Raw genomic sequence first — 14,387 nt, 5'->3', positions numbered from 1 at the left:
CTTGTCAAGGCTTGGAGGAGGTAGGTCCTCAAGAGAACGAAGGTGTTCAAGATGAAGGGATGTTGGAAGGTATGCTATCAACAACACTTACAAAGGATGAAAGAGAGGAGTTCAAATGTGTGCTAAGGAAGTTTCCTAGGCTTTTTGCTAAAGACTACACTGACGTGTGTGGGGTAGATGTTGCTCAACACAAGATTGAGTTAAAGCCTGAGGCCACACCTAAAGCTCATAAGCTACGAAGGCTAGGAGTTATAAAGGAGCAGGCTCTACTCAAGGAGGTAAGAAAGCTTCTAGCAGCAGGTTTCATTTATCCAGTGGAGAATTCAGAGTGGGTCTCTCCTGTTGTTGTCACTCCTAAGAAAAATGGCAAGTGGAGGGTGTGTGTGGATTACCGTCCCCTCAATGAGGCAACAAAAAGAGATCACTTTCCCCTCCCATTCCAGGATGAGATACTAAATGTGGTAGCTGGTCATGAGAAGTACACTGTGTGCGATGGTTACTCAGGCTACTTTCAAATAGGGATTGCATTGGAGGATCAATTGAAAACAACCTTTATCACTCCTTGGGGTTGTTATGCTTTTAGAGTCATGCCATTTGGTCTGACAAATGCTCCTGAAACATTCCAACGTTTCATGAATATGGTGTTTCAAGCATTCTTTGGAAAGTCAATTAGGGTGTTCATTGATGATTTCTGTATTTATAGCTCAAAATCATTGCATCTACAAAGGGTAGAAGAAGGTTTAAAGAAGCTCTACGACATGGGAGGTCAACTCAACCCCGACAAGTGCCATATAGGTGAGGATGAAGTAATCTTGCTGGGTCATAAAGTTTCTTACAAAGGCATTGAAGTGGATCCTTCAAAGGCAAAGGCTCTTATTGAGCTACCATCACCCAAGAGTCTTAAGGAGGTCATCTCATTCATTCAAAAGGTGAAGTATATGTCACGCTTCATTCACTTAGCCTCGGAGTTACTTCACCCTTTGCAAAAGTTGACACAACAAGTAGAATTTGCATGGTCTGATGAGCTTGAAGAGTACTTTTGTAACATTAAAGCCATTTTGTCAGAGCTACCAACACTCATGCCTCCTTGTTGGGAGTACACATTCTTTGTTAGCTCTAGTGCTGGGAAAGAAACAATTGGTGCAGTTTTGCTACAACAAGATCCCTATAGTACCAGGATGTGGCCCATCTACTTTGCTAGTAGGGTCATGAATGCTTTAGAGAGAGGCTACACAGAGGCAGAACTCATGATGCTTTCTCTCATGTTTGCGATAAGGAAGTTTAGATCCTACTTGCTCCCAAAACCTTTTGTAATCCTCACCGCATAGAATTTGTTCCCTTGGGTGTCATCTCAAATGAATCTTAGTACTAGGATCTCAAAGTGGATTATGGAGTTGCAAGAGTTTCAATACTCTTTCAAGGTAGAAGATAGTGTGCGTGCACAATTGGCAGGGATTCTCACTTATAGGGTGCATGAAAAGGAGATTAAGGTGCCTGAAGTAAAGACCCTACTATTGCCACCACCAAAAAGTATTCCTAATGCTTTTACCTTGTTCTTTGATGGAGCTTTTCGTCGAGCCACATGAAAAGCAGGGGGAGGGCTAGTGTTGCTCAACCCAAGTGGAGAGGTGGTCATGAAAGAGAAGTTCAATCTACCAAGTTCAGCTAGCAACAATGAAGCAGAATATGACACACTACTTCATGGTTTAAAAATATGCATTGGCCATGGTATACAACGTCTCATGGTAAAAGGGGATGCACTTCTCATTGTGAAGCAGATTTTAGGCATTTGGGCATGCAAAAATGAAAGAATAAGGGCCAAAGTTCATACCATCCGTAGGCTATTTGATCAATTTGAGGAGGTGCAATTATATCATATTCCTAGGAAACAAAATGAAGATGCTGATTTACTTGCACAACAAGCCGTTGCATGTGTAAAGAAAGAAGTGCAGGTCATCATGGTGGCGGCTGCTGTGAAGCAACCGAGGTACCAGGGATTGGAGTCATTGGCTCCCATCATTGGCTACATTTTGGAGGGTGAGTTTCCACCAGACTTCACAAAAGCTCAGAAGAGGAGACTCATGAAGAAGGCAAGCATGTATCTCTTCCTAGAAGGCTCCCTCTATCAAAGAGGGAAGGATAAAGTATGCAGAAGAGTACCAACTATCGCCGAAATTCCAGCCATTCTAAAAGGTTTTCATGAAGAGGCATGTGGTGGTCATTTTTTCCAAGAATTAACTGTGAAGAAGATTTTGCTTGCGGGGTATGTTTGGCCAAGTCTGCATGTGGATGTCCAACATTGGTGTAAAAGTTGTCACAATTGTCAGGTAAATGGGAATAGAAGATTGATTTATGGTCCAAGGCAAATTGTGCTTGCAAATGGACCCTTTGAAAAGTGGGGCATTGATGCTATGGGTCCTCTGCCTAGGACAAAAAATGGTAAACTCTACATTCTAGTGGCTGTAGACTATATGACTAGGTGGGTGGAAGCACAAAGTGTGGCAAAGGTAAATGAGAGGACAGTGAGCAAATTCGTCTACACTCACATTTGTTGTAGATTTGGCACACCTTTGGAGATTGTTTCTGATAATGGTCCAGGGTTTAGAAAGGGATTGCTCACAGAAGTCTGTGAAGAACTTCGCATTCTACATCGTCACAGTACACCCTACTATCCCAAATCAAATGGTCTGGTAGAAAAAGCTAATGGTGTCATTGCAGGCATCATTAGAAAGATGGTGAAAAACAAGACAAAGTTGTGGGATGACTTCTTGGATGGTGCCTTGTGGGCGTATCGAACCACATATAGGGAAGCCACGGAGTTCACACCATTTCACTTGGTCTATGGTCAAGAGGCTTTACAGCCAATTGAACTAAACATTCCAACAATGCGACTTCATGGCAAATCAGCACAAGATGATCAAGAAGCATGGATGGATCGACTTCTTACCTTAGCTGAGCTTGAGTGGAAAAGAGAAGCAGCATACGAGTGCTATAAGAGGAAAGCCACACAGACAAAGGAGAAGCTTGACAAGAAACTGAAGGACAAAGGCATCAATGAAGGAGATCTTGTGCTAAGGTATGACAATCGACTCGATAATCGTTTTGATGCCAAATTTAAAACAAGATGGCAGGGGCCAGACATAGTCAAGAAGGCTTTCAATTCAAGTTACTATCAACTTATGGACTTGAATGGGAAAGAGCACTCCAGGAAGGTAAACGGCTATCGCTTGAAGCCTTACTTGAGTCGCCTTCTACCAAAGGATCTACCAGAGCAAAAGGCAACTATCCCATGTAAGTATTGTTCCATGAAGCATGAGTGTAACACAAACCAAAATTCCAAGGGGCCAAACAATGAAGATCTTGCCAAGGACTCTGAAGCACTCTCTTTGGAAAAGATTCTTTATGATGGTACATGAATATACCATCATCCTGGGGGAGGGCTAATGATAGCCGGTTTTTCGGCTCTCTGTAATTGCCATAGTGAGTTATCTCACCCTATCAAATCACTCAAACACTGTGGTTACCCTCACCCTTTCACTGTATATAGGTGCGTGTGAGTTAGGGGACTTTTCCCATATCTCCTTACTGAAATAAAAAACCCTCAATTAGCTAGTCATTGGGCTAGTTGATCCAAAAAAATAAAAAATATAAGTATATTATGGCCCATGCGTATGTAAATATTTCTTTGTATATAGGGCCTAAATAAAATATTTTTTCATAATTATTTTGGTATTTATTTAAATATTTCTACCTAGGTGTGTGTTATTTATGCTCTGTACATTGCCTCACCATTTCCACAATTTTTCTTACCATTTTTCATACTCTTTATTCCATATAGAAATATTTTCATGTAAGCTTCTCTTATATTTGGTGTAACTCCACCCCAACAAAAATCCAAAAAAACTAGTTTTATTTATGTGTATATTTTTTCACTATTGTGATTTTTCCCTTCCTACATCTATTTTGTTTTTTTTTGAAAAAATTAGAACACCAAAAATATTTATCTTTTTATGGTAGCCTCATAATGAGAGAGATTTCTTTTGACCCCTTTATATTTTTTCCACTTATATTATTTATATTTGACATGTACATATTTTTTAGACCCCTCAATATTTGATTTTCTTAGTTGTACTATTCACTTATATCATGATCTCAACAATATCTTCAATTATAGACCTACCAAATAAGGTCAAGGGTAGGTGGCATGCTTATATGCACTATGGAGGGCTCACTCTTGGAGGTATTCAAAAGAATCATCCAAAGAAGGACCCCACAAGGACCTTGTGCAGTGGAAAAAAACGGTCGGTTTTGCTGAATTTTTAAAGTTCACTTGCTCTCCAAATTTGAAAAGGTGATACAAACAAAAGTTGTAGCTCGTGGGCTGAACTTTTGCCTCAAATTTTTTCATATTTTTTTGAGCTACGAGCTGTGAGCTATGATTTTATTAGTGGACCCCAGTTTTCCCATGCTATGCAGCCACACTCTCTCTTCCACTTTATCATTTTCCTCTTTCACACACACTTCTCCACTCATCATCCCCACCTCTCTCACCACTCCTCTCTGCACCCTACTCACCTTCTCCTCAACCTTGAAGAATAAGAGAAACCATGGTGAACTCATACCTCCCACACACAATTCCATTCCAAAATTGACCACCTAGTCTCATTTTTCCTCCTCCAAATTACCCATATCTATCAAAAAAACCACAAAATTCAGCCTCTTCACTTAAAAGACAGCATCATGGTGGTTGATTACTCAGCTTCAATTACCTTGTCTCTCAAGGAAGGTCAAGAGTGGAGAAAAAATGTACCGTCAAAGCTAGTGGACCGTCAACAAGCGTCAAAATTGGCCCTACTCAAGACACTTGGAGCATCAACCTTGTAAGAAATCCACCTTTTCTTACCTCTTAAGAGTTTTTCTTCCTTACTTGTATCCTACATGGATACTCCCATTGTAAATATCCAATTCCATTTGTAAATTAATACTAACTCTACTAACACTAACCCACTATGAAAAGTCCTATCACCTCCATTTCTCTCCTCTCTCTTTCCCCACCAACTTCTTGATAATTCCAAGCAAAAGAAATTAGATAAATTGCTGAAAATCTAACCCAACCATGGTTAGAGGAGTAACCCTAGCCTTCAAAATTGCTATAAAAGGAGGGTGTAGCTAGCACAAAAAGGGGGGAGAAGAAAGAGCACTATGCTATAGCTTGAGAAGCCAAGCTCAACCTCTTGAGAAGGAGCTCTTGAGTGGAATCTCATTGGCATTAGGCATATGTATGTGTTGGATTAGGGGTGATTAGCAAGGGAACTCTATGCCATTGTAAGAGAGAGGGATCATTAAATTGAGGGTAGGAAATCTATCATTTCTCCTACTAGTGTAAGCCCAACATTTGCTGAATCAAGGAGGGTGAATTTGGACTAAGCATGGATACCTTGTCCCCCTTCCAACGTGAAGTCATGGACAATAATGATGTGTAAGTGTCTTGGTGTTTTATTTAAGTTCTTGATAGCTTGTCTCCGGGTATTGTTATCAATTTATCCATAAATCCCACATGCTGTAAGAGGGCGACAGGGTGGAGAGGACTCCCCTGGCCTTAAGACAGTGATTGGGATGGCTTTTTTCTTGTGATGTGTTGTGGTGTAATGTACTCAGGATATGTTGAACAAATACTAATCTCACTTTGATTGGTCATGACAGGTTTGTAAGAAGGCATTAGTGCAACAAGCACCCCCTTCCCCCTTCTCTCTCTTTCTTACATATATATATTTATGTTTGCTTGATCATTAACGATACACTTCAAAGCAGCCCGAGCACCATCTCCCTCTCTCTCTCTCTCTCTCTCTCTCTCTCTCTCTCTCTCTCTCTCTCTCTCTCTCGTGTTTTAGTGTGTGAGAGTGTTCCATTGGTGTTAGGGTTAGTGTAAATTCCTTGCTTGTTTGTGGGTTGCTCTAACGATTCTCCTCTTTTGCGTCCTAGTTCGCTCTTAAACTAGGTGGTGCCCCTAGTGTAGTTGGGATTTGGTTGGGGGTTTGTTGTTTTGGTTTGTGTTGTGTTGTGCCCCAGCCCCATTGAGCAGCATGGGAGCCTTGAAGGGTGTCTAGAGGTTGCTCTTCTTGTTGCCCGCCCCGGACTGCTTCAGTATCAATTCCTGTAAAAAATGTTATAGGGATTCATGGATTGCGATCCATGTTCCGACACCAATCTGCATGGAACTTTCTAGATTCACTCTTAATGATTTGGTTACCTTTTTCACACTTCTTTTTGAGTTCTGATTAGCTTTGAAGTTTTGACCATCAATTTTTCATTATTTTAGAGTTTATGGTCATTTCATCCAAAACATGGTTCTCACCCTTTTGTTCTCTGGTCATTCAACCCAATTTTGATGGTGATAGTTCTACTTACCCTACTCCCGAGTATTGAAGTAAAACATGAAACAAAAACATACAAAATGATACAAATTGAAGTCAAAACGGAAAACGGTACACCATTTTGAAAGTAATGAGAAAATTGGAGAATGAAATGCTTTTGGCTATCTTACTCACAATCCTCTTTACCTCTTGAGAAGAGATCTAGCGAGTCCTTGACTCTTGGACTCTACAAAGCACTAAACCACGTGTTTAGCTGCTTGCATGCTTATGTGTAAATGAAGTGGAAGTCAAAATCAAAGTTTCTAAGTAAAATCTACAACTCGATCACTCACTACCTAAGGATCACTATCCCCGACAATGGAGCCAATGTTAGCAGGTCGCCACAAGCGAGGGACGTCTATAACATAGCTATTTGGCACTAACATAATGTTAATACTTAGCAGGTAAGCAACTAAAATGGGGCACGGAGACTCTTTGAGGGTGTCAACCTCAAGAAGTGGACCTATAGAATAACAACACATGCGAATCTATCACTCTTAGTTTTGGGATTCTACCTATGTCTTATGCCACCGCACTTAGTCATCACCTCTTTTGGCACTCAAATGGAATCCAAATGCTACAAAACTTTGGGATGATGTCCAAGACACTTAAGAGCACTAACCTACTGAGTTTGGTCGCATTTTGAGGAGGTACCGAAATCACGATCCATCATGAACTAGGGCCTGGAAACTATAATAGAACATACCAAAAAGGTCGCCCTAGGGTCAAGGAACACTCTCCCATGATCGAAATGACAAAAAACAGTCATTAATTCTCTCAAATTAGTAGATTTAGTTTATTAACGTGTAGTCACAAACACAGCGAGATCGACAATGAATGTACTTGAATGAAAGCTCATCGAACAAGGAACACAATGCAAGTTTTAGAATTGAAATGTCAATACCAAAGCTCAAGATATGAAAATTACAAGTTGCCAAAGAGTTTTTACTCTCACTCATACACTTAGTACTTCAAAACTTGCTAATGATAAGGTCTCCTTTTCCCACTTTACGACATAGGCTTCATACCTAGGGCTCTTTCGGCCAATGGCCGACTTTACAAGACTCGGACCTTTTGCAGACTTTACACATTTAACATCTTAGATCTTGCCCATTTATAATTAGGGACTACAAATAATTACAAGGCTTTTCGAAAACTAAATGAAGAGATATGGAAACTGGAGGCTCATGGAAGAAGGGGTCGACTCGAAGGGCGCCCTGATTGTCCGCACGCTTGCCAGAAAAGACAATGTTGATTCCAGGCGTTTAAAACCAAGAAATCTTGCAGAACTCTCTTACCGTCAAACTTCCCTTTGAGCTTGTTGCCGATGTCAAAACAACCACGGGACACTTTGCTAAATTGGCTCCGAGAATGTGAGGGCCTTATCCTAGCCCTTATGCAAGGCCAACACGTCTAAGCCACTGACTTAAAAGATGAAAAATAAAAAGAAAATAATAGAAAAAAATGTTCGAGAAAATTTGGGCTCAATTTAAGCACCAAAGTCTTGGGACTTGGGCTATGGAGCCATGGTGGTGCAGGCTTGCTACAACACACACACACACAGAGAGAGAGAGAGAGAGAGAGAGAGAGAGAGAGAGAGAGAGAGAGAGAGAGAGAGAGAGAGAGAGAGAGAGAGAGAGAGAGAGAGAGAGGTGATTCATGCTTGAAAAAACACAGAACACGTTGTTTGTCATAATTCGATAGTCTTTACAGAGTTTTAAAAGGTGACATCAACCACACCTTTACTCATGCAAACTCCACTAATCACTAAGGTTACCTGCATGCCACAAGACCATATTCCCATGGGCTAAGACATTACTACAAAAGGCTTGGATACTCAACAACCCCCCCTATCACGTAAATTTTTTGAGTGATCACGTAAATATTTAATCCTTGATTTTGTGCTCACAGTATTTTCTAGGTATGCATATTAGTCTATTTTATGGGTTGCAGTATGTTATCTTTGGTATTTTGCAGGGTCTTCCATGCATTCGTTTGTAGCTCTCTCTCTCTCTCTCTCTCTCTCTCTCTCTCTCTCTCTTAAAACTCTAATTTCATCTTATCCACCATCATTAATGCTCTCTCTTTGAGAGAAAGAAGGCCTGCAATATTTTGATATTAAAAAAAGTCTTAATCTTGATTTTTAAACTTGTACAATAGGATTACCAATAACCTTAGGGGTCTTCAATCTATCAATAGACCCTCTCCTTCTTCTAAATCATCTCTCATCTCTTAACTTGGATTCTTGATCTCTAATCCCTAATCTCACACATAAAACCCAACACTATATACATGGGGAGAGACTTAGGTGTAGTAACCACTTTGTGTGCTTCACACTTTGTGTAAGGGAAGCTTTGATGCTACACATTGCAAAAGGGAGAGAGTGTGAGTATATCTCAAACTACTATTGTACATGCTCTTCCATTATCAGCAATTGAGGTTTTGTGTCAGGCCAAGGGAAAACTTGGGGGGTCACGGACCTAGGCCAAGGCTTGAGTGCTAAGTTGGGTAGGGAACCCTAGAAGGGCAAGGCCTATATAAAGGGCGATAGGGAGCATGGTTCTCAAAGGCATTTTCCAGGGCCCTTTCAGTGGTATCAGATCCCTAGGCTATTCTAGGAAAAGAGGAGGGCATGGTCTTCCTTTGCATGTGCATACAAATCATGCACTAGGGAACCGTGGAGATGAAGTCGGGAGAACCGTGTGCAAAAACCCTTGGAGAAAGGAGGTAAGCAAGGTCGACCTACATAGAACAGATGAAGTTTGAGCTTGTTGGGAGTGCAAGGTGTTGATCGGTGTTGCTCATCATAGGCACGAGGCTCGATAGAGCTCGTAGCTCGTGTTGCATCATCATCTCCTTCGACGCAGGTTACTACATGCTACCATAGCCACAAACTTGAGATTTTATTTTAATCCTTCACACACAAGTGCCCACGGGCCTTCCTATTTGTGCCATAGGGCTAACAAGGGAGGGTGCCCTTAGTCCCCCCTCCCCCCCTTTTTCTCCTTGACGGCCTATCAACACCACTTTTTCACCTCGTGGTCGGTTTCGACATCGATAACTACATCCAAATATTTTGCAATCTCAGAATCTATAGAGATTTTAGAACTTCTTCCTTTGGTTTTGGAGAATGCAACCTATTGAATACAGGATTTTTGACCTTTATTTTGTGCCTCAAGACTCAATTGAAGCAGGTAAGCAAACGATACCAGATTAGGCACTAATCAATGTGGTATTGCCAAATCAAAGTGATTATTCTTGGTGAGTTCTCTGTGAGGGCCATGCCAGGGACCATCTGATACGCCATCTCCAAATGGATACACCACGTTTTGTGACATCCCTCCCGCTTGAGACCGACACCAAGATAGGACTCCTTTTGCTCTTTGATGCCAACTCAAGGGGTGATAACATTAACTTTTCTCTTACAGAAACATTAACCCAAAAATATCTTTCCTTGTCCCTTTGAAATTTTGAGTCAAAGTCATCAGATGAAATGTGAACTCAACTTTCTAGGGTCAACTGGGGGGGTGTTCTCTAGTTCACCCTTGGTTCAAGGTCACTAATGCTTTTTTCTCGGTTATGGCCAAGCACAACTGTCCAAACGTTCTCCTAAGATGAGTGTATCTAATAACTACACAAAGCCCTTGTTCCCAAGTTTGATCCCCACTCCGTAAATCGGCATCTCTTCCCCATTTTTTGACTTAACTTAATGGACAACATTAAATTGGGTTCAACTTTTTGGCCAACAAATTAACCCTCCAAAATCCACCCTTGAGGTCAACGTCAAGGTGACAGGGGAAGATCCGTAGGGACAAGGCATAATTAGGAAGATGGACATCACAATGCAAGAAAAGGTTATGATATTTTTCCTTCTCAACTTAGACATCATGCAAAAGTGGCTAGAGAGGTACGAAGGGGAAAAGCAACAACGTTTGACCGCCTTCAATTCAAGCGCAACCATGCAACTAGAAACCTTCCTTTTCTAGACCATCTTCAGAAATTGCCTGACTTTCCAACTGGGCAGTGGTTAGATGTGACACTCTCAGAGGCAAAGAGGAGTGAAGTGTTGATTACTGAAGCGGAAGAGGAGATGTCAAGGGGTTGCAATTGGCATGTACATTTCACAACTTCCTTTTCGAGCTCTACATGAAAATTGGTTTGCTTTAATAACTTTTAGTATGTTTCAATTTTGTGGCTGCAGTATCACAAATATGGATCTTTGTGGTTGCATGGGAAGCACTTCAGAGTGCAATGGATCAATGAACAAAGGGTCACTTTTGACAGTGGTGCTAGGGAAAGCTTCATCCAAGAAAGTAGGAGTAGTGCTAGGGATGAGAATACAGAGACTAGTCAGCTTGAATACTTTGGCTACATCCAAGACATCTTGAAGATTAGCTTTAGAAAGTTTGATATGTTTATCTTTAATGTCAAGTGGTTCAAAGTTATTACCAGTGTCCCTAATGAAACTGTGCACAAAGACAAGAGTGGATTGATTCAAGTGAACTCTAGGCGGGTGTGGACAGATGTGCGGGATACATTCGTACTTTCGCAACATTGTGAACAAGTTGTCTTCATACACGATCCACTATGGACATAAAATGATGAGAATGATTTGTCTAAACCCTTCTAGCTCTATGTCGTTCAAGTTGCTCCACTTAGCAAGCAAGTGTGTGAAGGATTGGATGTTGAGCTCAAAGAGGTGATTCACGAAGAAAGTGCAGGACCGACTCCAACATTAAATTTAGATTTTGAGGTGGATGTCAACATTGAGCAATTGTCTGAACCTAGAGATGAGGTGTCAAATAGTGAAGCTGATCCGGAGAGCGACAAAGAAGTAGAGTTCGATGACGAAGATGTAGAAGTACAGATTGAGATAGACATATTTGGTGCATCAGATCTCATAGAGGATGATAGATTAACTAATGACTTTTGCTAGGAAACCTTTTGCATGGCTCTTTTTATTAGTCTACAACACACTTTAGATTTTGGTCATTTATGTAGTAGTTTCGTTGATTTGTTTCATTTGTGTAGCAGTTTTGTTCATTTGTTTTATTTGTATTGATTAAGCATTTCTTACGTAAACTAACGTATTTTGTGGGTTTTGTTTGTGTATGATTAGCCATGGCCGATGACGATGAGCCCTACTCTCCTAGTTTTAGATTTCCAGTCACTCTGGCCGGCATGTCACCCGAGCAGATGGGCTCGTTTTTGTCTCAGTTCACACCTGAGAAGATCGCCATGGCACAACACCTTTGGGATGTAAGTGCAGGTACCTCTAGACCTACTACGGCTAACCCTACTCCCGGGACTAGTGTGGTCCCTACACCAAGCGGCCCCACACCTCAATCTAGTGTGCCCCCTACGCCGAGGACTCGTGTGCCCTCTACACCGATGGGTGGTTCATCCTCAAGACGATGTCGTCGTCATTCTCGAGGTGGTGGTTGCTATGGTAGTGGTTCTACCGATGCGTCCACACCACCGAGAGAGCACCCACCACTCTCTTCAGTAGATAGTTCACCGATGGGCACACCAAGTACACTGGGGATCACACGAGCATGATACTAGCAAGGTGTACAGGAGCAGGGATGGGGATGTTGTGGCAGATAGGGTGGGAAAGGAAATGCAACAGAGGATTTGACATCTCTTTATGATTCAATTTGGTCATACTGTGACGGAGATTTGTGAAAATATCGATCTTGAGAGAAAGAAATACATTGTTGATGCCATTCAGAGAGAGTAAAGGTTGGCAGAGGGGTACGACCAAGTTTTGAACGCCTAGATTTTGAGCTCGGCAAGGTCCACAATTTCACACCGGCAGTCAGAGGCCATAGATAGGTTCAATGACGGCGATCCCAAGCCGGCATGGTTGGACGCAGAGGAGTGGATTGGGATTGCATGAGAGACACAAGACAACCCCAATAGATTTTAGCAGAAGAGAGATGCAGCCAGAGCACGTTTGGAGTCTACTGGAGCGTCACATCTTGGGAGTGGAGTCTAAGATACGCTTCGACATGAGTTTGTAAGTATTATACGTATGCTTTAAATTATTGATAGTATATATGTTATTTGAAGATTTATCTAATGATTAAACCATAACTTTACAGGAACTTGCTGTGAAGCGCCTTCTGACACACCTAGAGGAGAAGTATGGGTACAAGCATGGACTTGTGGCCCATTTGACCCAGCTCTGTAGGAGGATGGAGAGACGTCGATTGGGAGGCATTAAATGAGGGCTTCTCACTCAGTGACCTCTTGCATACGTACAGTTTTGTAGTACTTATGTTTATGGTTTATGGTTATGTTTATGGTATGGTTAAGGTTTGGCAATCAACTTATGTTTATGGTTTATGGTTATGGTTATGTTTATGGTTGTGCAAGGTTATGGTTATGGTTTTGCTATGGTTATGGTTATGGTTATGGTTATGGTTGTGCAAGGTTATGGTTATGGTTATGGTTTTGGTTCAGGTGATGGTTATGGTTTTGCTATGATGGTATAGCAATCGTGCTATGGTTATGGTTTTGCTATGGTTATGGTTATGATTATGGTTGTGCAAGGTTATGGTTATGGTTTTGGTTCAAGTGATGGTTATGGTTTTTCTATGATGGTATAGCAATCATGTGATGGTTATGGTTATGGTTATGCCAAGCCTGCACCCATTGACACATCCGCAGAGAAGAGAACGCTTGCCTTGACCTACCCTATACGGATTCAAGGCCTCTTGGAGGCCTCTCCATCTGTCGGTTCTTCCTCGGGGCCACCAGAAGGGACCAGCACTCGGGATGCCATCCCTGAGGTAGAGATTACCCGTTTCTCCTCCATTGTGGTGGGTGGGGAGGAGTTTGTGTTTTTACATGATCTGGAGAAATCCTTTGAGCTTCGCATGGATGAGTGTTTTGCCATCCTCGATGCCCATGGAAAGTTTGAAATTGATACCACCACCTCCCATGACGACGATCTCCTACTACCCATGGGGAATACTCTGGCGGACATAGTGGCAATCGCACAAGCCGAGGTGGAAATGGCCAAGCAGTCCAAGGTCTCTGAGGAGGAGTTTGTGGCCGTGCAAGCCATGTGTTTTGCTAAATGCACAAGAGTGGATTCACCATCACCTGCTACAACACCTGTTTTGCTTGATCCAAAGGGGAAGTCAAGTGTGGATCTTTACTTGCATGCGGATGCTGATGAGGAGGATCGTAGACAAGAGTTATAGATGCTCACTTAAATTTGATTGTTACAATTGATTTTGTTAATGTTATAACTAATTTTTTGCCATATTTCTCACAAATCCTATGTTTTGTAGGATGTTTTGGAGGTTGACGCCTGGGTGCAACGGTCAAGGGGGATGAGGGCGGCATTTGGACCTCAAGCGGCACTTGCTCACTACCTTGGCACACTTTTGAAGGGTGACGTGGTGTTTGTGTATGCTGACTACTCCCCCAATGGACGCTACAACATTTTTGCCCTCCGTTCACTCTCCAAGGCCTTGTGCTTAACAATCCTTGCCCAATTGGCCAACCTTGTAGTGCTTGTAAAGAAAGATTTTTCGATATCCACTTTCGGTGTCAACTTTTGTGGGCGCCTCAACGTCCATGTCGGCATGAACCAAGCTGTAGGGGTTAATGACACCCAAGAAATTACAACCACTTTGCTTAACAGGGAGCCACCCCAAAAGGCCAAGCACCAAAAAAATGTAATTCGAAAGATCCTAAAGAAAAAGCTGGATATCATGTAAAGCGTTGATTTGATTAATGAAGCTATTTTTTGGTGTCTATGCCTCTCTCTTACTTGCAAGCTTTTGAATTTGTTATATGTTTGGCTTCCAATGTGTTTATGAGAAGCACCCGTGCTTAGTGAATCAATGTGTTTATGAGAAGCACCCGTACTTAGTGAATCATGCAGTTTTTGATACATGCTGGGTTGGAAAGCATGTTGGCCAGCCAACTTGCATTAAATCATGGGGAAAGTTACTAATA

General features: G+C 41.8%; 1 protein-coding gene across 1 annotated transcript in view; it reads left to right on the top strand.

Moving 5' to 3' along the window:
* Positions 1 to 14,146, top strand: part of LOC147450282 (uncharacterized) — a 28,784-nt gene extending 14,638 nt beyond the window's left edge. The window contains exons 2-3 of the mRNA XM_086520443.1: positions 13,176 to 13,616; positions 13,713 to 14,146. Of these exons, the coding sequence (XP_086376569.1) occupies positions 13,176 to 13,616; positions 13,713 to 14,146 (875 nt within the window). The remainder of the gene's footprint in view (positions 1 to 13,175; positions 13,617 to 13,712) is intronic.
* The last annotated feature ends 241 nt before the right edge of the window (positions 14,147 to 14,387 follow it).

Source organism: Adiantum capillus-veneris, chromosome 9 (assembly GCF_014529385.1).
Source record: "Adiantum capillus-veneris isolate H3 chromosome 9, ASM1452938v2, whole genome shotgun sequence".
In the NCBI taxonomy this organism is placed as follows: Eukaryota; Viridiplantae; Streptophyta; class Polypodiopsida; order Polypodiales; family Pteridaceae; genus Adiantum; species Adiantum capillus-veneris.
This window is presented reverse-complemented; position numbering and strand designations above follow the sequence as displayed.